Source organism: Narcine bancroftii, chromosome 6 (assembly GCF_036971445.1).
Source record: "Narcine bancroftii isolate sNarBan1 chromosome 6, sNarBan1.hap1, whole genome shotgun sequence".
In the NCBI taxonomy this organism is placed as follows: domain Eukaryota; kingdom Metazoa; phylum Chordata; class Chondrichthyes; order Torpediniformes; family Narcinidae; genus Narcine; species Narcine bancroftii.
The window spans coordinates 250,851,740-250,876,166 of NC_091474.1; the positions used below are offsets into that span (position 1 = coordinate 250,851,740).

At 41.2% G+C, this 24,427-nt stretch overlaps 1 protein-coding gene across 1 annotated transcript in view; it reads left to right on the plus strand.

Annotated features, from left to right (window-relative positions):
* The window catches only part of LOC138737392 (zinc finger protein 318-like), a 75,530-nt gene that overhangs the window by 43,603 nt on the left and 7,500 nt on the right, over positions 1 to 24,427 (plus strand). Inside the window, exons 7-11 of the mRNA XM_069888139.1 lie at positions 12,437 to 12,536; positions 13,387 to 13,643; positions 14,141 to 14,332; positions 15,800 to 15,899; positions 20,001 to 20,119. Of these exons, the coding sequence (XP_069744240.1) occupies positions 12,437 to 12,536; positions 13,387 to 13,643; positions 14,141 to 14,332; positions 15,800 to 15,899; positions 20,001 to 20,119 (768 nt within the window). The remainder of the gene's footprint in view (positions 1 to 12,436; positions 12,537 to 13,386; positions 13,644 to 14,140; positions 14,333 to 15,799; positions 15,900 to 20,000; positions 20,120 to 24,427) is intronic.

Here is a 24,427-nt window from a genome sequence, read left to right on the forward strand (position 1 = left end):
TAGTTTGGCAGGGTGTGGGAATCAGAAAGTGAGTGATTAGATTAGAGTAGGTTAAAAGCATGATGCCAGGTGTTCTGAGTTGGTGAGGAAGGACAGACAGGACAAAACATAAAGGTAGCCAGTTAGAGAGGTTGAAATATGTTTATTTTAATGCAAGGAATATTAGGAATAAAAGGGATGAACTTAGCATGTGTCAGTATGTGAAACTATGATGTTGTGGCCATTATGGAAACTTGACTGCAGGAAGGGCAAGATTGGCTGACGCAGTACTGGGGTTTAGGTATCTTAAAAAGAATAGGATGGGAGGTACAAAAGGGTGGGGGGGGGGAGAAGCATTACTGGTTAGAGATAATATGGCTGTAGAAAGGAAGGACACTGCAGAAGGAGTGTCCATTGAGTCAGTGTGGATGGAAGTCAGAAATAGGAAGGGAGCTCTCACTGTGCTGGGAGTAGTTTATAGGCCCACAAATAGCCCTCGGGACCCCGAGGAGCAGATATGTAGACAGATTCTGGAATGGTACGTGAAATACAGGGTTGTTGTTATGGGTGATTTCAACTTCCATAATATTGACTCTCACCTACTGACTGCAAGAAGAATAGTTGGGGCTGAATTTGTCAGATGTGTTCATGGATTCCTGACACAGTCTGTGGACCAGCTGACTCGGAGAGGCCACACTGGATCTGGTTCTGGGGAATTAACTTGGTCAGGTGGTGGACCTCTTGGAGAGGGAACATTTTGGTGAGAGTGATCACAACTCCCTTAGCTTCAACATAGTTATGGAAAAGGATAAAAACAGACAAAAGGGAAAGTGCTTAACTGGGGAAAGGCTAATTATGAAGGGATGTGGAAGGAACTAGCGAGAAAAAATTAGAAACAGATGTTTCAGGATGAAAGCGCAGAAGTAACGTGGAGGAAGTTTAGGGGCCCACTTGTGCAGAGTTCAAGATAGGTTTGTCCCACTGGGAAAGGGAAACGATGGTAGGATGGTCCTCCTGAATTCCTTAATCATCTCCATTGTCTTGTCCACATTAAGACTTAGGTTGTTATTCCCAAGCAATTTTACACTTCTCTAGTGTGGCTCATAAGCCAACTACTGTTGTGACATCTGCAAACTTGACGACACTGTTGGAGTTGAATCTGGTGATGCATTTATGGGTCAATAGTGTGAACAGAAGCAAGCTGAGCATACAGCCCTGAGATGTACCAGTGCTCAATGTTCTACCAACTTGGACATACTGGTCCTTCCTTTAGGAAGTCTTGAATTATAGGAGGAGATTAGTGGGAAGGCATGAATGGATGAGAGAATCTGGAGGGGGCATTCCCAGCAGAAAGCAGAGAGAGAGGAGTAGAAAGTATGTTTGGTGGTGGCATCATGTTGTAGGTGGCGAAGATTGTGGAGAATGATGTGTTGGATGCGAATGCTGGTGGGGTGGTAGGTGAGGGCAAGGGGAACCAATCCGTCTTGTGTCTGGACAGGGGGAGCCATGGTAGATAGGGGAAATAGGGGAGATGGTAGGATGGTCCTATTCTGAGCCATACTGTGAAGGGAGGTGAGAATGGGGTGATAAAGTCTCTTTTCTTGGCTCCTACTTGCTTCCACATTCTGACCCAGTTGTGGATGAGATAATGATGACTGACTAATTCCTGTGTGAAGAGAGTTGGGTTGAGTTGATGGCAGTAGAGGAGAAGCCACCTTTTTTTTAAAAAAAAAGTTCATTTTAGTTTATTTTATTTATATACTACATTTAAAACAACTCACATTGATGAAAGTACTGCATAGATCATAAATTGCATCTTGAGCAGCTATTTAAAGCGCAGTATAAACCGGGTGCCTGAGGTTTAGAATTGTACATACAATATGGTATGTACAATCACTTCAAAACGCTTGTGAGTATGTAAAAAAAAACTACTTCAGCCTGGATTTAAAAGTTAAAGGAAGGGGCTGATTTAATGGAGGGAAAAATTTTGTTTCATAGTTTGAGGGCTGCGATCGCGAAGGCACTATCTCCCGAGTTTGCAATTTGAGTGTGGAACATTCAAGTGCCCTAAATTGGCCAATCTGAGGGGTCTTGAAGTGGAGTAGGGCATTGGAAGTTTGGTGACGTAGGAGGGGGCTAGTCCATTAAGGCTTTGTAAGCAAAATGGAGAACTTCAAAATCTATTCTGAGCCATACTGTGAATGGAGGTGAGAATGGGGTGATAAAGTCTCTTTTCTTGGCTCCTACTTGCTTCCACATTCTGACCCAGTTGTGGATGAGATAATGATGACTGACTAATTCCTGTGTGAAGAGAGTTGGGGTAGTTTAAATGGCAGAAAATGAGGGTGTGAATAACTTTCTCAATGTCTTTCAGTGACAGGAATGATTTGATTTTGGCAATAGTGTGGAGCTGGAAAAAGCCGGCTTTTATACTACTGAATTGATTTGCTTGTCAAACTTGAAGGTGAAATTGAATATTGCACCAAGGCATTTGACGTGTGGTTTGATGAGGGTGGGTAAGTTACCAAGGCTATTGGTGATAATTTTGGTGGAGTTGGTTGGGGGGGCGGGGGGGCAAATATGATGATCTCAGATTTGCCTTTGTTTAGCTGCAGGAAGTTTTGAGCCATCCACCACTTTGTCCTCCAGGCTGTTGATGAGGCTGGTTATCTTTGCTTGATTGTTGGGCTTTAGGGGAGATAGAGCTTGGTGTCATCAGCATAGCAGTGGAAGGAGATGCTGTGATTTTGGATGATGTGTCCAAGGGGACACATGCAGATGGGATGTTTCCAATGATGGGAAAATCCAGAACCCGGGGCCATGGTTCAAGGATAATAGGCAAACCATTTAGGACCGAGATGAGGAATTTCTTGACCCAGAGGGTGGTGAATCTGTGGAATTCATTGCCACAGAGGGCAGTAGAGGCAGGTTCATTGAATATATTTAAGAGGGAATTAGATCTATTTCTTCAGTATAAGGGTATTAAAGGTTACGGAGAGAAGGCGGGGATGGGGTACTGAACTTTAAGATCAGCCATGATCTCGTTGAATGGCGGAGCAGCCTCGAAGGGTCGAATGACCTACTCCTGCTCCTATTTTCTATGTTTCTATGTTTCTATGAAGCATGTGTAAGGAGAAGAGAATGGGGCCCAGAATATACCCTTCTGGGAACCCACAGGAAAGGATAACAGATGGTGATGAAAATTTGCCCATGTTGACTGAGAAAGTCCTATCACTGAGATAAAAGGACATCTTGGATATTCTGGAATGGTAGACCTCATCCCCAGAGCAGATGCAATGGCAGAATTGAGAGAAAGGAAATGAATCCTGACAGTGGAGAGTGTGTGAAGAAGTGTACTCTAGGTAATTGTAGTTGGCACATTTTCAGAACATACCTATAGAGAGTTTGTCTCCTGAGATCCAGACAGAGAGATGGAGAGTGTTGCCAGAAATTGACCGTGAAGTTGAGATCAGGGTGAAAGTAGCAAAATGGTTGACGATTTCATTATGGTTGCTGGAGGCAGCACCAATGTTGTCATTGATGTAATGGAAGAAGAGTTGAGGTGCCTTGCCTGTGGATGCTTGTAGCATGGATTGCTCAACATAGTTAACAAAAAGGTAGGCATAGCTGGGACTAATGCGGGTACCCAAAGCTACCCGTTTCACTTACAAGACAAAGGTCAAAGTCATCTATAGGTCTCTAAAATGTGACCTCTTGATAGGATGGTGCATAAGTGGGACAATATGGGGCGTTTGAAATGAACCTAATTATCATAGAAGCTTTTAATCAACATATTAGCCCCTTTTCCACTAGCACCCTGTCCCAGGAATTAACTAGGAATTTACTGGGACAAGGTCCAGTGGAAAAGGAATACTGTCTGAATGCCAGTGCCAAATGGTGTCATTTCACACCAGAGATTATTCGTCTCTACCCCTACTCGTATCCCCGGTATTTGCTGACACTTGCATGGTGATAAAACCAGTGGGAAAGTGACAGCAGAAAGTTACCAGTTTCCAATTGAAGGTAGAACACTCTGACCCTGGGGATGAGTTGTGGAAAAGCAACTAGTGTCCCAGTTAAGGGCGGCCTAGTGGAAACAGCATAAAGGGCTTCCTATCTTGGGATACTGCACAGCCAATTACCAGTGGAAAAGGGGTATTGTTTAGACAAAACAAACTGTTAAGGCTACTGTAGAATTTGTAGAGTGCATCAGACTTTCCCTCTCAGGATGGATGATACATTACACAACCATTTGTGAAGAGGTTATTTTAGATTGGTCATGAATATTGAGGAAGGATTGATAAGGGATCTTGTGGTTAATGATCCCCTGGGAGATAGTGAGCACGATATGATGGAATTCCAAACAACAAGGGGGGGGGGGGGGGGGGGTGGGGGGGGAAGCTTTTTAACATTAAAATAATGTTTAATTCTCACCAAAAAAAAATGCTGGCTGCCACCGATCATCGACTTCCCAGCCACAGCTGATTTCTGACACGTACCCACCACTGCCACTGATCCCCAGGGAGGCTTCCTGGGCCAATGGAACACTCAATGGTGAGTCGGTGGGCACCTGTTTCCACAGTTACTGCAGCTCCCGATGCTGGAGTCCTGACTTTGTATCCTCTCTTAGGCCTACTGCACCTGCACACGGGAGAGTCTAGTGTGCATATAAGGTTGAGACTGAGGGGAGGGTTTGGAGTCGTCGGGAATTTACTGTGCTGAGGACGGAAGGGAGGAGAGGGGATGCCACTGAGCCAAAGGTCCTGCTTTTGCCTGGGAGGCTGCTCTCCTTGATGACGTTGGGACAAGGGATTCTTCCGACCACTTGAGGGTGGGAGATAGCAGCACACAGTTTGAGAGGAAGAGTTGGAGATAAAAGTCGATAGGAGAAGGTAAAGAAGCTCCAAAAACCAGCATTTTTTCCTGGTGCTGGTACAGCGGAGGGAGAGAGACAGCAGCTGAGAGACACGACAGCGCGACTCGGGCAGGCGAGGGGGAGAGAGACGGCAGCGTGACTCGGGCGGGCGAGGGGCAGAGAGACGGCAGCGCGACTGGAGGGGGGTGGATAAGGCAGGACAATTTGGGTGAACTTAAATTTGGGACATCTGGCTTTTGTTCTGAAATCCAGAACACACTGTTCCCCAAGGGTTCCAGATAAAGGATTGTGTACTTTTTATTAAGAGAAAAATGATAGTAAGGGACAAAATTGGTCCCCTAGAGGATCAGAGTGGTCAACTATTTGTGGAGCCTCATGAAATGGGGGAAATTTTAAACAGTATTTTTGCATCAGTATATACTTGGGACATTGGCATCAAGCATAAGGAAGGAAGGAAACCAACAGAAGGGTCATGGATGGAAATTGGTGTCTTACAGTGAATAAAGGTAGATAAATCACCCAGGCCAGACTTTGAGGGAGACTAGTGTAGAAATTCCAGGGGCCCTTCCCGATAATGTCCTTAGCCATAGATGAGTTGCCAGAGGATTGGAGGAGAGCTCGTGTTGCCATGTTGTTTAAAAAAAAACTCCAAAATTAAAGTAAATAAATTATCGGCTGGTGAATCTGGCATCAGTAGGAAGTAAATTATTGGAAGGAGTTCTGAAAGATAGAATGCAGATGCCTAACATTTTATCCAGGATCGTCAGGACCTGCCATTGTTTGGAATCTTCCAGATTTCGGTATCATTTTGATGTTGGTGACTTTAAACCCTCTTGCATTGATTCCCCCTGCCATCTCTCTCTCTCACTCTCTTCTTCCCCCCCCCCCCAACCCTACCTTGCCCACCCAAGCGTCTCTCCCACTGGCACCCGCCAGAGTTGCGCTGCCGTCTCTCCCACTCGTGCCCGCCGTCCCTTTTCTCTTTCTTCTCTCCCCCCCCCCCCCCAGGTCTGGCTGAGTAGTGCTGCCGTCCCTTTTCTCCCACCCCCCACCACTCGGCTGAGTCGAGCTGCCATTCCTTTTCTCTCTTTCCCCTGCCTGGCTGAGTCGTGCTGCCGTCCCTTTTCTTTCCCCCCCCCCCAACACCACCCGACTGAGTCGCGCTGCCATCCCTTTTCTCCCTTCCTTGCCCAGCCGAGTAACATTGCTGTTCCTCCCCACCACCGCACCCGGCTGAGTCGCACTGCCATCTCTTTTCTTCCCCGTCCCCTTGCCCAGCCGAGTTACACTGCTGTTCCTCCCCACCCCCCACCCGGCTGAGTCGCGCTGCCATCCCTTTTCTTCCCCGTCCCCTTGCCCAGCCGAGTAGTGCTGCTGTCTTTTTGCATCTTTCCCTATATAAATCCAAGTATTGAGGATAGAATTGGGATATCATGTCGAAGTTGTTTAAGACATTAGTGAGGCCAAATTTGGAATATTGTGTGCAGTTCGGGTCGTCAAACTACAGGAAGGATATCAATAAGATTGTAAGAATGCAGAGAAGATTTACTAAGATTTTGCCAGGTCTTCAGGAGTTGAGTTACAGGGAAAGATTTATATATATATATATATATATACTCTATCCAGGGCTTTCCACGTGCAAAACGCTTCTATGAGGGTCCCCACCCCTCCTCCTCATTCTTCTGAACTCCAAAAGCAATCAAATGTTGCTCATATGCTTATCCCTTCATTTCAGGAATCACATCTTGTGAATTTTCTCTAAAACCTCTCCAATGCCAGCACACCCTTCCTAAATAGGGAGCCCAAAACTGTATCCCATACTCCAAGCATGGCCTCACCAGCACCTCAATATCACATACCTGCTCTTATATTCTACTCCTCTTGATGTGAATGCCAAAATTGTATTTGCCTTCTTCACCACTGACTCAACCTGAGACTAATCTTTCAGCCATTCTGCATGGGGACTCCCAAGTCCCTTTGCACCTCTGAATTTTCTCCCCATCCAAACAATAAGCTGCCCTTTTATTCTTTCTAATAAAGTGCATAACTATATGCTTAGAGATCAGCTGATTGAAACCTACAGAGGTACCTCATAGAAGCGTTTTGCACGTGGAAAGCCCTGGATAGAGTACATACACACACACACACACACACACACACACACACACACATATATAGGGGAGTCTCAGTGAAGAGGGAGTAACTTCAGGATTCTTGGAGATGTGGAGGAATTTCTTAGGTGGGAGCGGGGGAGAAACATTACTGGTCAAGGATAATATGGTTGTAGAATAGGAGAACGCTGTGGAGGAAGTGTCTACTGAGTTGTGGGTGGAAGTCAGAAATAGGAAGAGAGCAATCATTGTGCTGGGAATAGTCTGAGGCCCCCAATTCGCCCTCGGAAAAACAGATCAGTAGGCAGATTTGGGTGGCACTGTCAACTTAGCGGTTAGCCCTATCGGGACCGGGTTTGCATCATGCGCTGTCTGCAAGAAGTTTATACATTCTCCCCATGTTTGTGTGTGTTTCCCATCCGGTTTCCTCCCACTGTTCAAAATGTACCAGGGTTAAAGATTAATTGAGTATACTTGTGCGGCACAGGCTTGTGGGCTGAAATGGCCTGTTAATGTGTTATATGTCAATTTAAATTTTAAAATTTTTGAAAGATGCAGAAATTACAGGTTGTTTTCAATGTTGACTGGCACCTTCTGACTGTAAGAGGGATAGATGGGCAAAATTTGTCAGATGTATCCAAGAAGGATTCCTGACGTAGTATGTTGTCCAGCTGACTTAGAGGAGAGGCCATACTGGATTCAGTTCTGGATAATGATCCTAGTCAGGTGATGGCTCTTGGTGGGGGTCCATTTCAGTGAGGGTAACCAAAACTCACTGAGCTTTAGCATAGCTATGGATGAGGATGAAAGCTGACAAAATGGTAAAGTGTTTTATTGGGGAAGGGCTAAATATGATGGGATGAGATTGGAACCCAGTAAGTTGACAACAGATGTTGACGGGAGAAAGCACAGAAGTAATGTGGAGGATGTTTGGGGACTACTTTAGCAGGGTTCAGGATAGGTTTGTACCACTGAGACAGAAAAGATGGTAGGAAAAGGGAATCATGAATAACAAAACGGATGATGCAGCTAGTTAGAGGAAGGAAGAAAGAAACAAACTAGATTAAAGAAGCAGAAAATGGGAAGGGCTCATGAGAAGTATATGGTAACCAGGAAGGAGCTTAAGAAAGGACTTGGGAGAGCTCAAAGGGGACATAAGAAGGCCTTGGCATGTAGAATAAAGAGAACCTTAAGGCATTCTATGAGTACATGAAGAACAGAAGGATGATGAGAATGAAGATAGGGCCGCTTAAGGTTAAAGGAGGCAATGTGCCAGAAGCGGAACTAGTTGGGGAGGTCCTAAATGAATATTTTGCTTCAGTATTCATCAGCGAAAAGGCCCTCTATTAAGGTGAGGTCAGAATAGTACAAGACTATGTGCTGGACCATGTTGAGATTAGGTAAGAGGAAATGCTGGATCTTCTTAAAAGTATTAAGATAGATAATCCCAGGGACTGGATGTGATATACCCCATGTTGCTGTGTGAAGGGAGGGAAAAGATACCTGGGGCGTTGGCTATTAACTTTGCATCCTCCTTGGCCAGGGAAGGTGCTGGAGGATTGGAGAATGGCAAATGTGGTTCTCTTGTTTTAAAAAAAAAGGTCATAGGGAGAATGCAGGGAATTAAAGTCTGGTGTCAGTGGTGTGCAAACTATTGGAGAGGAATTTTAAGAATAGGATTTATGATCAGGGATAGTCAGAATTGCTTTGTGAGGGGAAGGTCATAATGGTGGCCGGTAGCCTTGCTTGCTTCAGTCTTCGGATGTGCAGTCACTGTTGCACCTTCCTGACAAGTGAGGAGATGTTGAGTGTCCACAAGGGGAATGTCGTACCTCACAAGCTGAATTGAGGAGTTAGAAGAAATTGCTAAAGGTTGGGCGGTAGATATGTGTATACGAGGCACTTTCAGAAAGTCATTAGGCATGGGTTCCATGGAACCTTAGCTGTGTGGATTAAAAGTTGGTTTGCCTGGAGAAAGCAGAATAATAATAGTAAATGGAAAGTATTCTGCCTGGGGTTCTGTCGGGACTTTTCTGGGAGCCCCTGCCTTTGTGATTTTTATAAATCACCAAGATGAAAAAGTGAAAGATGGGTCAGTAAATTTGTGGATGATACAAAGGTTGGAGGAGTCTTAGATGGTGCTGAAGGTTATTGTAGATATTGTAGGATTTTGAGAGGATGTACAATTGGGCAGAAAAGTGATAGATAGATGGAATTCACTCCAGTAATGTGAGTGATGCATTTTGGAGGGTCAAATATTTAGACTTGAGTACAAGGTTAATGGTTGGATACTTAAAAGTGTGGAGGAACTGGGGAACCTTGGGGGCAGGTTAATAGGATAGTTAAGAAGGCCGATGGAATTTTGGGGTTCATTAATAGGGAGATTGAGTTCAAGATTCAAGAGGTTATGTTGCAATTCTTCAAATCTCTTATGAGACCACACTTGGAGTTTTATCTTCAGTTCTAGTCATCTCCATATAGGAAGGATATGAAAGATCTGGAGAGGGTGCAGAGGAGAGTTACTAGGATGTTGCTTTGATTGGAAAATAAATCTTAAGAGACAAGGTGAGCCGAATGAAGAAGGATGAGAGGTGACTTAATAGAAACCAACAAGATTCTGAGCAACATAGATAAGGTAGACAGCCAGTGCCTTTTACCCAGGACGGGAGTAGCAAACATCAGAGGACATCTGTACAAAATGAAAAGGAAGTTTAGGGAAGACCTCAGGTGTAAATTTTTTTTACATCGTGTTGTAGGTGCCTGAAATGCATTGCTGGGGTGGTGGTGTTGGGTGGAACATTAGGGGCATTAGTAGAACATTGAGCAGTATAACGCTGAGGACTGGTGCCCCTCAGAGCTGTGTGCTCAGTTCATGCTACTGACCCATGAGTGCAGTGCCAGATCCAGGTCCAACAGAGTCATCGAATTTGCAGATGACACAACAGTTGTTTGTTTAATCAGCAACAAGGATGGGTTGCACTGCAGAGAAGAGGTCGAAAATCTCATGTTTATGGGGCGAGAATAACAACCTAAATTTCAATGTGTGTAAAACAAAGGAGATGTTTGTGGATTTCAGGAGGACTAGGAATGACCAACGTCCACTACACCACAATAGCTCTGTCCTGGACACACAACATCTCACTTGTCAGGAAGTGCCATAGTGATTGCACTTCCTGAGAACACTGAGGCGGTCAAGTCTCTACCATCCTGTTGACTTTCTACAGGAGCCCTATCAAGAGCGTCCTGGCTGGCAGCATCACAGTGTGGTATGCTTGCTGCAGAGCATTGAATCGGAGGTCAATCCATAAGAATGGCAGAGAGGATCACTGGGGTTTCCTTCCCCCACCCCAATCAATATGATCTACTGGGTTTGTTGTCTGAAGAGGGCTTGCAAAATCATTAAGGACCCCCCTACCACCCTGCTTGAAGCATCTTCCAGCTCATTGGGGAAGTGATACGGAATCATCAGAGCAGAAGCCTGAGAAACAGCTTTTCCCCATGGACAATGAGACTGCTCGATAACTGATGAACTGCTATACTGTTTATATGATCCCTCTGTGAATCGTTTATAAATATGTGTGATCTGTCTGTAAATGTCTTTTCATATTTTTACATTAACATCCAAAGAACATCATTTCGTCTAGTTATATTTTACAATTGTCAAGTTCATTGTCATCTGATTGTATAAGTACAATCTGATGAAACATTATTCTCCAGTTCTCAGTGAAAAACACAATCTGACTTAACACTGTTCAGATAAACAATACATAATGCACAGCAAGTATTTTATCTGTACAAATAAATAAATATTGTTTTTTGCAAATGAAAGTCTCAGATGTTTAGTGTGAGCAGCTCCTTTGGTTGTTCAGCATTCTCACTGCCCGTGGGAAGAAGCCTGGTGGTGCTGGCTCTGATACTCCTTTATCTCTTTCCGACAGGAGGAACTGAAAGATGCTGTGTGCAGGATGGAAGGGGTCTCTTCAATGATTTTGCGCGTCCTCTTCAAACAGCAATCCTGGTAGAGCATGTCGGGTACTGTGGATTGACCTCCAATCCATTTTTCTGTGGCAACCGTACCACACTGTGATGCAGCTGGCCAGGATGCTCTCGATAGAGATCCTATAGAAGGTTGACATCATGGTGGCTGGTAACCTTGCCCTCTTCAGTCTTCTCAGGAAGTGCAGTCACTGTTGAGCCTTCCTGACAAGTGAGGAGATGTTGAGTGTCCACGATAGGTCACGAGTTTAGTGAACTCCAAGGGACTTGGTGCTCTCCACTCTACTACAGAGTTGTTGAGATGCAGTGGAGGGTGGTCGTTTCTGGTCCTGAAGTCCATGATCATCTCCTGTGTCTTGTCCACGTTGAGATTCAGATCAATCTCACACCACTTCATGAGATTTTTCACCTCTGCAGAGCAACTCGTCGTTGTTGCTGATGAGGCCAACTACTGTTGAAGCTAGATTTAGCATGCAGTTGTGGGTCAGTAGTGTGAAGAGGAGCAGGCTGAGGACACAGCCTTGAGGTGTACCAGTGCTCGTCGTGACTGCTCAACATTCTGCTACCAACCCAGACAGACTGGTCTTTCCGTTAGCAAGTCCAATATCCAATTACATAGAGGGGTGTTGAGCCCCAGTGAGGACAGCCTCTGAGGAAAGATTGTATTAAATGCTGAGCTGAAGTTGATGAATAGCAGCCTGGCGAATGAGATCTTGTTCTCCAGGTGGACCAAGACTGAGTGAAGCAACAAGACTATAGCATTGTGTGTGAAACATTTTCTTCTATAGGCGAATTGAAATGGGTCCAGCGTCTCTGTGAGGTGTGTTTGATGCGTTCCATCATCAGGCGCTCGAAGCATTTCATCATGGTGGAGATTAATGCTACAAGGTGGTGGTCATTGTGGCCTGTTATTGTCACCCTCTTGGGTATCGAATGGTAGCTGTCTTGAACCCTATGGGAATGATGGACTGCTGCAGTGAGGTGTTAAACATGTCCATGAAGACCTCCATCAATTGGTCTGCCCAGTCCTTTTGTACCCAACCAGATCTATTGTCTGATAATATTGTATGATAATAATGAACTTGTTAGACAGCATCAGTGCTTTGATATTTTTGTCAATTTAGTACATAGAAAATTACAGCACCTTTCAGCCCACAATGTTGTGCTGAACTTTGTAAACTTATTCCGCAACAATTAATGTTTCCATGACCCTCTGTTTTTCTTACATCCATATCAAATATTGATTTGGTGCTATGTTACATCTTCATGAAAGTTTTCATCTTTTTTTCCTTTTAACAAACTTCACTCTTGTTGCACTAATTCAACTGCATTCTTATGGATCGATTGCCACGCATTCCATCTAATTTAGTCTTGTTTTAAATTCTTACAAAGTAGTGACTGCCATGCATCTTAGTCTGAAGTTTTGACAGTATGTGCTTGATGAGTTGGTTTTAACATCGCTGGTTCCCATCAGGTTTTGGAAGAAAAAGCAAAACTTCAGAAGGAGAAAGAATCTCAGCAGAAATGCCTGGATTATCTTGGAAATGAGTTGCAGAAGATACGTAAACAACAAGGTAGAAATTGGCGACGAGTTGTTGTACCGCACCTGCAATTTTGATGAATTCAACTGTTTGGTTTTGATACAGAAGTATTTATTAATTTCTGGTATTCTTTCATTGACCAGCTGTTTTAAGGCAATGGACAAGATTTCAGCCTATTTATCAATAACTTTCTTCTTTATTATTGGATTGTTTTAGTTTATTTTTTTAGAAACTTGCATTTCTGTGAACTTGGAGTCCCATAGTAATTGCAGTTGCAGGGTATAGCTTGAGTGTCCTTTGGAGTCTGGGTGCCCTACTTTGAAGGGGAAACTAACCATTTATCGGTTACAGAGAACACATCACATTAACTAGGTAAGGACCACAACAAACATCAGTTTGCTTCTTACACACTTTTCTCACAATATCCATTGTGGTGAAGAGAGAATTGAGAAAAATAATCTCATGCTGTTCAGGAAGATCAAAGTTGATCATTCATCTCAAAAACAATTGTGATATGATTAAGGAAATTGGCCACAATGGGATCTGTAGTGTGGAAGAGTGGACCTCATCAGATATTTGGGTCAGTACCTCTTCCAGGGCAATCATTCCTACTTTGGGTGGAGCTTGAACTCCTCCCTCTGGGTGGAGCTTGAACTACAAACTTGATCCACTAAACACCAATTTGTCTCTGAGCTTGTGCAGCGAGTAGCTTTTTCTAGGCGTGCACTCTCCTTGGTCAATGGAAGTTAGAAATATCACAAAACCTGCAGTGAGCCTGCTGCTATAAACCACAGAGGGGGAGAACTGGAGAGTTGCGTGTTAAATGAGGTGCTAAGTTTGAAATTAAATCTTCACCTCTCCCTTCCGCCTTTAACGTGTAAAGGGGAATTGCTAAGAAAGAAACGCCGTGAGAAGGACGGACACAAAGACCCTCTTCTGGTTGAAAATGGCAAGCTTCAGGAAGATACTATCCGCCAGATGTCGATAGTTCGTCAGAAGGTTGAGGATACAGTCAAAAAAATATCCGAGCTAGAGAAAGTGGCTCAAATCTTGGGGGTGGAGATTCAAGAGAAAACTTCAAAAAAAGATGATATTCTGGAAAAGGTGCTGCTAGAAGGAGTAAAATTGCCATCATCAAAGGTAGTGACTTTCAAAACATTTTAACAAAAGCTTATCAAACTACTGAAATAGTTGGACCAGTAAAATGGATGTCCTAATATGATATCTTGAATTTTTAATTGAAAGATACAGGAGTGGCTTTTTGACATTTTAATTTTTTTTCTTCTATTTAGTTTCATCTCCTGCAGCAATCATTCTTTGATTGAGTGAAGAAATAGGAAATCTTTTGCCAGAACCTTTTACAATAACGATCAATGAGGAGCTTGCTTGGACTTCTCTCTATGTAGAGCATCCTGGTCTTCTCTCTTTACTGCTTTTGTTATTGACATGTGGAATTAAAGTGCAATCTGGCACTCTTCCTTCTATTTAAATATATCAGCCCCAACTGAAAATTTAACAATTTTTTGGGAAGGCATAATATTATCCTATTATGACATCCTTTTACATAGTAAATTTGGATTTGTTTGAATCTTAAATTTTGCTGTTGTGTATGACCATCTCTGTGGGTCTTAACACAGGAGATTTCAACAAGAACGGGATCTCTGAAGGAATTGGATGATAAAACAGAGAAGCTCCATGAGAGAATCTCTGAAGCTGGGGATGTGTACGAATACTATGATGCAGGAAACCACTGGTGCAAAAGCTGCAACACTATTTGTGGGACACTCTTCGACTTTTTCACTCACATGCATAATAAACGGCACAGGCAGGTGGGTATACTTAGACACTGTTTTCTGATGCCATCTTCACAAAGGAATTTAATTTGAAAAGAAACTTCATGTGCATCATGTAGGTAACACAGTGGCGTTTGTATCATGGAAAGAACCAACACTTGCTTGGAAATGGATTATAAGAAATAAAAGGAAAATATATGCAGTATGAAATAGGGGAGTTTTGAGTTTATCGCATTTGTCAAAGAGAAAAAATTGTCAAGGAGAAGTATTTTGTTTCAGAAAACAAATGTTAAAATTTTGCAGTCAAAAGTCAATAAAAATAAATATTCAGCACTGAACACTTTATTTTTAACATTCCCAAGGATGTGCATTAAACCAAATTAACAAAAACTTCGAAAATTTAGATTTGTGAGTCTACAAAAGGACACTGAATATTAGATAGGTTAATGAGATGCTGTGATGAGATGGTATCTAAAAATAAATCATTGCATTTCAGGATCAGTTTGATCATGGTTATTTCCAAACTGTACATGAAAGTAGGATTTAGAATAATAAGAGAAGCCAAGACCCATGAAAAGCTTGTGTTTTATGTGTGAACCATGGTTTGGTCATGAGAGGTCGATATAAAATCAAGGAAAAAATGGAAGTGGAATATTGATGAAAATGATAGAAGGAGCCTCCGTTTTACAAACAATAAACCTGCCCATCCCACCCCAATCAAATGGAAGACTATTCTGGAATTTAAGATGTGAAGTGTCTTGAAATTGTTGCATGAGTTTTGTGAATTAATGAGAATTGAACACTTCTTTAAGGCATTGTTCAGTATGTTTCTAAGCTGGTACCCATTTTAGTTAGAATTAATGGTTACGTTTTTCATTTTAAATGTTGGGTGAGATAGGAGAAATATTGCATTCAGAATAATGTTCAAAAGATTGGAACAGACTTACTGGCTTTTGTTTCAGGAAAAAATAGTCTTGGGACTGCTTGGAGCTGGCCAACTGATCATGGGGTTCTATCACATTGTTTTTGATCACTATCTTGGGTGGTGTCATTTTAAAGTTCGTGCAGCATTTGCCTGTGTACACTTGATGTTTCTCACTCCTGTCTCTGAGTCTGGAGCAGCTTGCCTTCCATGCCTCAACTTCTCTCAGTACGATTCAATTGCCAAGTGCAAATACATGATTTAAAAATGAAAACTTTTCGACAGCAGGTTCTCACCTTGAAGTGAATGACATCTGAATTTCTATGAAAACATCTTTCTGCATTTTAATACAATTTTCTTTGTTTAAATTGGTTTTAGAAAAATGTGTTCCTTATTTTTCCTTCTCCACAGCAATTCACATTCACTGATAAACTACTGGAAGAAAAGTGCATTTTATACACAAATCTAATTTACTGGTGTTCTGTAACAGCCTATTGTATTTCCAATATGTATTCTAATGTTCTCTGTGTAAATTGATGTACAAATCCACCATGAATGTACCTCTGTCACTATGCAACTAGACACTGGACCCTTACGATAGACCGTGGTCTACGAGGATGCTGAATGAAGATAAAAATGACTCCATTAAACGAACTGACAAAGTAACAATGCCAGCAAAAGGTGAGTTTGTACTTGTCTCATCATTGCCTCGTCACTTTGCAATTTATTCCAAAATGTCTTAAAATATTTATCTTGAAAGATGAGGGTAGAGGACGAATTGAGCCAGTTTTATAGTCATTTCAATGTTTCTGTATCAACTTTTTGTATGCCCTTCACACAATAAGATGAGACAGTTGTAAGGAAATCCCAATATAATTCTGCAGCCATTGTCTATTTTAGCATTCCCTCGATTCTTTGAAATTCCTGTTGTAGAATAGCTCTTTGCAGCAGTGGATGACAAGACAGTACATTTCCGATTATCCAAAACCTCTTAATTGAAATTCTCGCTTATCTGAAAATTTTTTGACAACGACATGGCATCACATGTAGCTGATGCTACTGGGCCTGCTTAAAGCCATTCTCAGTTATCCAAAAAAAGCAGTTTACTGATACACATCCAGTCCCGAGCATTTTGGATAATCAGAAACATACTATATCTCCATTTTTTTCTCAAATATTTATTGTTCAGGTATTACTAAATGTATTTATTTTATTGCCCATCCCAAATTACTCTTGAATTTGGGATGCTTGTTTGATGATCTGAAGGGTGAACTACACTGAATCTGGAATCACTTGTTGATGTTTGAGGTAACTGGGATAAGAATAGCACATTTCCTCCCTAAAAGAAAGAAATTGGTGAACAAAATCAGTTATTGCAACTGGTAGATTAATGCTGGCTATTATTCATGCAAGTTTTTAAATATATTAGCTAGATTTATTCAATTGAATTTTGGCCCATGAGCCTATGCCGCCCAATTTCACCCACTTAACCTATAACCTCAGTATATTTTGAATAGTGGAAGGAAACTGGAGTCCGCAGGAAAAACCCACATAGGGAGAACGTACAAACTCCTTACAGACAGCGCAGGATTCAAACCCTAGACCCAATCACTGGTCCTGTAACTGTGTTGCGCTACCCCTGTTGTGTTACCGCCCACAGGGGTAATTAAATTCCTCATGATAGTATTTGAAACCATTTCCAGATCATCAGCCTGACTTTTCTAAATTGCCATTCCCTCGACAAAGTGGGATTGTCTGGTTTACATGAGAATTAATCTAATGTGTTTTTGAGCTTTACTGGTGTAGAGGTTACTGCCATTTAGTTTGGCATCTTGAATTAGACTGGATAAATAAAATCTTAAAGAATCCTCAAAAGGAAACCTAAATTAGCAGACAATTGTGGTATGAGCCTTGGGTAGTTTTGACCAAAGCATTCTTATTGTTAAAACATTAAACTGGGAAGCCATTTGTCAGTGTGGTCTTGTAACTGTTCATTGGCTTTCAGAAAGGATTAGTGGCAAATCAAGGCTATAATCAGGAATAGCTGCCAGAATTGGACAGGCACAGATATATGGAAATAGAAGGAAATCAGCAATCCAATAGGGTCCTGTTGACTGTTCGGGGCCTATCTGTGAAGCACAAGCCATTTATCCGGATAGTTGTATGATCATCGCTGGTGACTTCAACAGTGCTAACCTGTAAACTATTCTACCAAAGTACCAATAGCTTGTCAACTTTTCATCAAGAAGAGAGAACATCTTGGGGTGTATGCAAACATCCCTGGAGCATTCAAGGCTGTCCCCCACCCTCACCTCAGAAATTCAGACCACATTTTCATTCTGGTAACCCCAGAATATAGAGCACTGGTGAGATGAGTCAAATCAGTGTTCAGGTAGATCAGAACTTGACTAGAGCAAGCTACAGCAGATTCCAGGATTACTTTTGAACCACAGCCAATGTGTATACAAGCACAATGACCAGTTGCATAGGCAAATGGAGAGGGTGTCACAATGACCAAACCATTCGCAGCCAGGATGAACTAGAAACCCTGGTGAAACTCATGTCTGTGCACTGCTCAGAGCTCAGGACACTGCTTTCAGGTCAGGCAATAAGATGTCCCCAAGAACAGCAAGGGCAAATCTCTCCGGTGGAGCGACACCAGTAGTTCTCATCCTTTTTCTTTCCACTCACCACTTTGTGTTTCCTATGCTCTGTGATTAGTAAGGGATTGCTTAAGGTGGTATGTGAGTGAGAAGGGAAGGATGAGAGCCACTGCTCGAGACCAAGTTGCTACAGAAATATTTTGCTTGAGAAAAATTGTCATTGGCCCATTTCCTTTAGAGCTATGAAACCGTGCATGTAACGAGTCAATTAGGTACAATTAAAAGTGATTTTCAAATTTTTTCTTTCCACCCGAATACCACTTTAGCAATCCCTTCCTAATCACAGCACCTGTGGCATCGGGAATATTAAAAGTGGTATTTGTCTTGAAAGGAAAAGTTTGAGAACCACTGAGCTACTCACAGAAGACCTACAGACAGACGACCGACCGACCGACCGACTGTGCGTCACTAACATCGTGGTATAAAATCATAAGAACACAAGGCTACCTTGCGCGTCAGTGATCGAGACACCTTCCATTCTGACAGGGCTGAACACCTACGCATGGCTCGATGCTGAAAACCACATAATGCCAAAGAAAACCCTGTAACCCCCTCCCTTCTTCAACAGGCATAGCTGCAGCTGACTTGAGGAGGATCCAATCCAGGATGAACCCACACAAAGCAGTAGGACCAGATTACATACCTGGTCAGGTGCTGGGGGGCTGTGCAGACCAGCTAACTAAGGTCCTAATGGACCTTTTCAGTATCGTACTCCAGCAGTCCATTGTCCCCACAGGATTCAAGGCAGCCACCATCATCCCAGTGCCCAAGAGGGTGATTGTCATTGAACAAAATGACGATTGTCCACCGTCCAGGGGCATTGTCCTCCAAGATCATGAAGTGCTTTGAGTGACTGGTAATGGAGTGCATCAAAGTGCACCTACCAATGAAAATGAACCCTTGTGAGTCTTCCTCTCAGTCAAACCAATCCACTGATGCTGCAATTGCCCTAACCCTCCACTCAGTTGTGACCCACCCAGAGAACAATGCCTCATTCACCAGGATGATGTTCATTGACTTCAGCTTATTGTTCACCACAATCATACCTCAGAGGCTGGTGCATAAAATGTCCATGCTGGGACTCATTAACTCCTCTGCAACTGGATTTCATGATTGAAAAACCATAGTCTGTTGGGATTGGCAGCAAAACCTCAAGCCCCATCCTCGAGCACTGGTGCACTTCAGGGCTGGTGGTTCAGCCCATTACTATTCACACTACTAACTTACTCCTGTACTGCCAGGTTCAATTCAAACAGAAGCATCAAGTTTGTGGTTGACACAAATAATAGTTGGCCTCGTTGGCTTTCAAAGAGGAGGTTGAAAGGTTTGTAAAATGGCGCAAGAGCAACACCTGAGTCTCAACGTGACAGAGGAGGAGATTGTGGACTTTAGGAGGATGAGAGGATGAAAGAACACTCTCCACTACATATCAGTGATTCTGTCGTAGAGAAAGTTGGGAGCACAACGTTCTTCAGTGTCCATTTAAAGGACCACCCATCCTGGACGCCCAACACTTCAATAGTCAGGAAGGTGAGGTTGAGGAGGGCAAGGTTACCGGACACCATCCTAACAATGTTCTACAGGAGTGCAATAGAGAGTGACCTGGCTGGCTGCATCAGTATGGCATGGTAGCGGCAAAGCATCAGATCGAAGATCAGTATGGAGGCTGATTAAAACTGGTGAGAAGATCACTGAGTCTCTTTATCTATGATATCTACAGGAAGCAGCGCTTAAAAAGGGCTCAGAGATTGAGTATCCTTACTATCCAGCCTGCAGTATCTTTGAGATACTACCTTCAAGGAAGGGGTACAGAAGGATAAAAACCAGGATTGCCATTTTGCGAAATGGCTTATTCCCACAAGCAGTAAGGCTGTTGAACAATCCAAGGTGCATGTAAATTATTATTATGTTCATTTATTTTGGATTGCTATGTCATTTATGTGTTGGGTGTAATTTGTTTCTTCATGTGATTTGGAGATGCGCTGTTTTATTGGGTTGTATATGTAAAATCAGATAACAATAAACTTGCACTTGTATGGGAACAATTATTTTACGATGTTCATTAAGTTGAACCTTTCCTGTATTTTCTCATCTTCTGACTGTCAACGTCTTTTCTCAGGTTCAGAGTTTCTGATGCCAATCACTGGATTTTACTGCCAGCTCTGTGAAAAGTTCTACGGAGATCAGATCTGTGCTGAAGATCATGTCAAATCACATGGTCATAATGATAAGTATAAGGTTAGGAAGAAAAATTGTAAAGCATTTCCAGAAAGGAGATGGCTACATGGGAACATAATGCACCGATTATGTATCCCAACAGCATAAACACATGGCACATGTTCAATGGGGCAGATGTACACTGCCCAAAAACCTTTATCTCCATCGCACGCAATGTCTCCATAATCTCCAAGTTGTTATATATTATAGCATTACCCACACTTTCAAAGTAATTCATTGACTGATAATGTGTTGGGGTTTCCTGAAATGAAGATACTATATACAAACAAATTTTTTATCAATTTGTTTTTTTCCTGAAATCCTTCCCCCCCCTCCCCGCCCAAACTGGAAATCAATGAAGAAGAAAATTTGGAATTTTTGTGAGGCATCTTTTGCTGTGGTTGTTATTAAAACATTGTGAAGCATTTCTAGTCTCATTCCTGTTAAAAGGTTCTAACCAGTCATGCATAGGTAGTCAAAACTGATAATTAAACAAGTCTTTCAATATTTTTGAGTTTTATAAGTAAATCATATATATAATAAGTATTCAACAAACTAGATATACTATTACATATAGCTACAAATAACCTATGATACATTGAAAAAGACAAAAAAAAAACAAGTAAAAATTATGCTAATAGCTAACTCTTCCCTTGTGAAATTATTGGTTGAACGTGTGTTCTACTATTGTAAAAAGGAAAACAACCAAACCATAAAGCAGGATCTAAATAATCTTATAAATTATAAAAATAATTAAGAATAGGACCCCATAAACTTAAAAAGTTAAAGTTCATTTCAGTAGTAATTTTTTCCCAAAGTCAGGCATGCTCTCATTACAGATAGTCATTGAATATTAGTAGGAGGACAGCATCTTTCCATCTCAGTAATATAGCTCTTCTAGCGATAAGGAGATTAAAAGCAACTACAGGTACACAATCCTTTATTTGGAAACCTTGGGGGAAGATGTGTTCCAAATGTTGGATTTTTCCGGATTTCAAAACAAAAGCCAACTGCCTCAGATTTAAGTCCCCCCGAATTGTGCTGCCATCTCCACCTGAGTCGCGCTGCCATTTCCCCGCTTGCCCGCCCAAGTCGTGCTGCCGTCTCCCCACTTGTCCGCCCGAGTTGCCCTGCTATCTCCCCCTCGCCCGCCCAAGTCACGCTGCTGTCTCTTCCCACCCCACCCCTTGCCAGTTTTTGCAGCTTTCCGGATTTTAGATGTCCGGATAAAGGATTGTGTACCTGTACATGGGTTTGCAGCCCCAGACGAATTCAAGTCAGTTGGCTTACTTGTTCCAAACAGGGCAAGAAAAGGATTGTGAGTCAAATTAATATTAAGAACTAAAAACAAGGTGCTAAGTACTTTCCCATTGGATGGAAAGAGAAGGGCTTGACCAAAATATATGAAACAATGTACCTTCTTCAGTCTTGCACCTGTCACATTTTGAAGAAATATTAGAATAGATTTTAGCCAATTGAACTTGGGGATGAGTAAGCTCAATGTACTACTTTACACTGTAATAATTAGTGTCGGGCACACAGATAAGATTAATTTACCAATTTCAAAGTAGAATCCTATATAGCTTCAGAAATCTTGCTCCCATAATTTCAAAGTCTTGTCCAGGGAATTACCACTAGACAATAATAACTCAACTGATAATCAACTTTTTATGATTCAGTTTAAAATTTTAAATCTTCTCTATCATATTTAATTCTAGATCTTGAGGGAGTCTCAATATCAGGGAATTCAAGAAGATCCGAATCTGTAAATATGTAAAGAAATTATGTTTAGATAGTTTAAACTTAGAAAATAATTGTTCGAAAGAAGCCAAATTTTGGTCAGTAAAAAGATTTTGAAAGGATTGGATTGGACTGACCATTCATGAAAACAAAAATCTTGTACTGAAGGTTTTAAAAAAAGGTATTAGCTAAAAGGGGACAGACTAGCAGAAATCTGGTATCCAACATGTTTTCTAAATTAAAACCAAATTCTCAGTGTGTATTTAACAACAACATTATCAGTTAATTTAGAAGCAGAAAAAGGTAATGGTGCTCCAATTATCGAAGAGAATATTTAGTAGATTCAATTTCTAGATTAAACCAATTTGCAGTATCCTGTCTATTCTTATGATGAATCCAAACAGTAATATCTAATATTAGGTGCCCAATAATAAAATCTAAGATTAGGCAAAGCTAACTCCCCCCTTCCCCCCCCCCCCCCCCTTTTAGGGTTTTGAAGAGAAATTTTATTAAGATGGGGTCATTTATTTTTCCAAACAAAAGAAGAAATAATTGAATCAAGCAAATCAAAAGGTAGGATATTCATCTTAATGATATTAATGTGTCCAATTAAGGACATTGAGAGAGGAGACCATTGAGCTAAGGACTTTTTGACATAGTTCATTAAGGTGAGAAAGTTCTCCTTAAATTATTGAAGTTCTTGTTAACTAACACATAAATAACTAAACTGATTTTTAGCAATTTTAAAGGGAACAGAAAGGTCTAGAGAGCTGGAAGAGTTGAAAACAAACCTCATTTTTCTTGAGATTTCTATCCGGAGAATTGACTAAATTGATGGAGTTATAAAATAGTTGGATTCGAACGATCAGGGTGAGATATATAAAGCGAAACCTTATGAGCATTCCCACCTCTTATAATTCCAGAAATAACATCAGATTGCCAAAAGGCCACTGCTTATGGTTCTAGTGCCAGATTAAATAATACTGGCCTTAAAGGGCAACCTTGTCTAGTTCCACGGTGAAGCTTGAATGGTTTGGATTTTATTGAATTGGTAGAAGTTTAAGCAATAGGAGATAAGTATATTAATTTAATCCAATTAATACATTTAGGACCCAAGTTAAATTTTTCTAATAAATTAAATAAATAGCCCCATTCTACCCTATCAAAGGCTTTCTCAGCGTCCAATGAAATAATACATTCAGAACATGAAACAGTCAGAGAATGGAGGATATTTTATAGATGACAGTTACTAAATTGTGAATAATAACCCTTAATAACACCAATTTGATCATCAAAGATAATAAAGGGCATAATATTTTCTACAGGTCAAAATCTGAGTCAGTGTCTCAGCATCAGCATTCAAAAGAGAAATTGGCCTTTTGGAAGAACAGTAAAAAGGATTTTTTTAGGAGTAAGAGAGATTGAACTTTCATGAAAAGTATCTGGTAATTTCCAAGCAATCAAGGATTCAGAAAGAACAGAATCCAAATGAGGTATCAATAAATGGGAAAAAAAATCTTATAAAATTCTGCTGGGAAACCATCAGGACTGGGAATTTTGCCGGACTTCAAAGAGTTAATTATTGCAGCAATCTCCTCAAAAGAAATAGGCTTCTCCAGCAGTAACTGTTTCTCTGAAGATATTGAAGGAATATTTGTTATCTAAAAATTTCACTACAGAAGCTGAATCTTTAATCAGTTCAGTACGATAGAATAATATTGGCAAAAAGCTTCGTTTATCTCAACATGATAAGTAGTAGTCACTCCATCTTTACGGATCGCTGTAATAAGCAGTTTTTAATTTGGCTAAAAACTTCCCAGCTTTATCTCCATGTAAAATTTAGATTTACTTTTTAAAAGTTGAGTGTATGGGGTAAATAAGAAACAAATTGTCTAGTTTTAAGATTGACCTTTTTTTAAAAAAGCTCAGGTTTTGGAGATAAGGCATATTGTTGATCAACACATTTCAACTGGTTGGCTAGTTCATCTCCCTAAATTGGTACTTTTTAAAAAAAACTTTAGCCATAAAAGAGATTATTTGATACATGCTTTAAAGGAATCCTGGATTACCAAATATATTTATAAGAGTCAACAAGTGGAATTAATTGTTGATCTGAGGAAATAATCAATCCATGAGTAAGTATGATATACATAATACAAAAAAAAGAATTCCTTATCTTTAGGATGGAGAAATCTCCAAACTGTAATACCAGACTGTAGCATAAGTGAATTAATAAGTATAGCAGAATTATTTAAAATAACTGTTTTTGGAGATGAACAGTCTAGACAACAGTTTAAATTGCCTCCTACAATCAAAGAATTTAAATTTAAATCCAGGAGAAGAGACATTCAAAATACTGGGGCCATAACTTTTTGAATATTTTATTTTTGATTTTCCAACACTCACAAGTCCAAAACAACAATACAATCTTTCTCAACAATGATGCATTATATTCAGAGTCCAATTTCCCCCTGCCCACCCCTCTCCCTTCCCTCCTATACCCTAATATCACAAGGAAAAGATTGTTAATTAAACAAACATAAAGAAACAAAAAATCTGTCACAGACTCTTAAGGAACTAAATATAAAC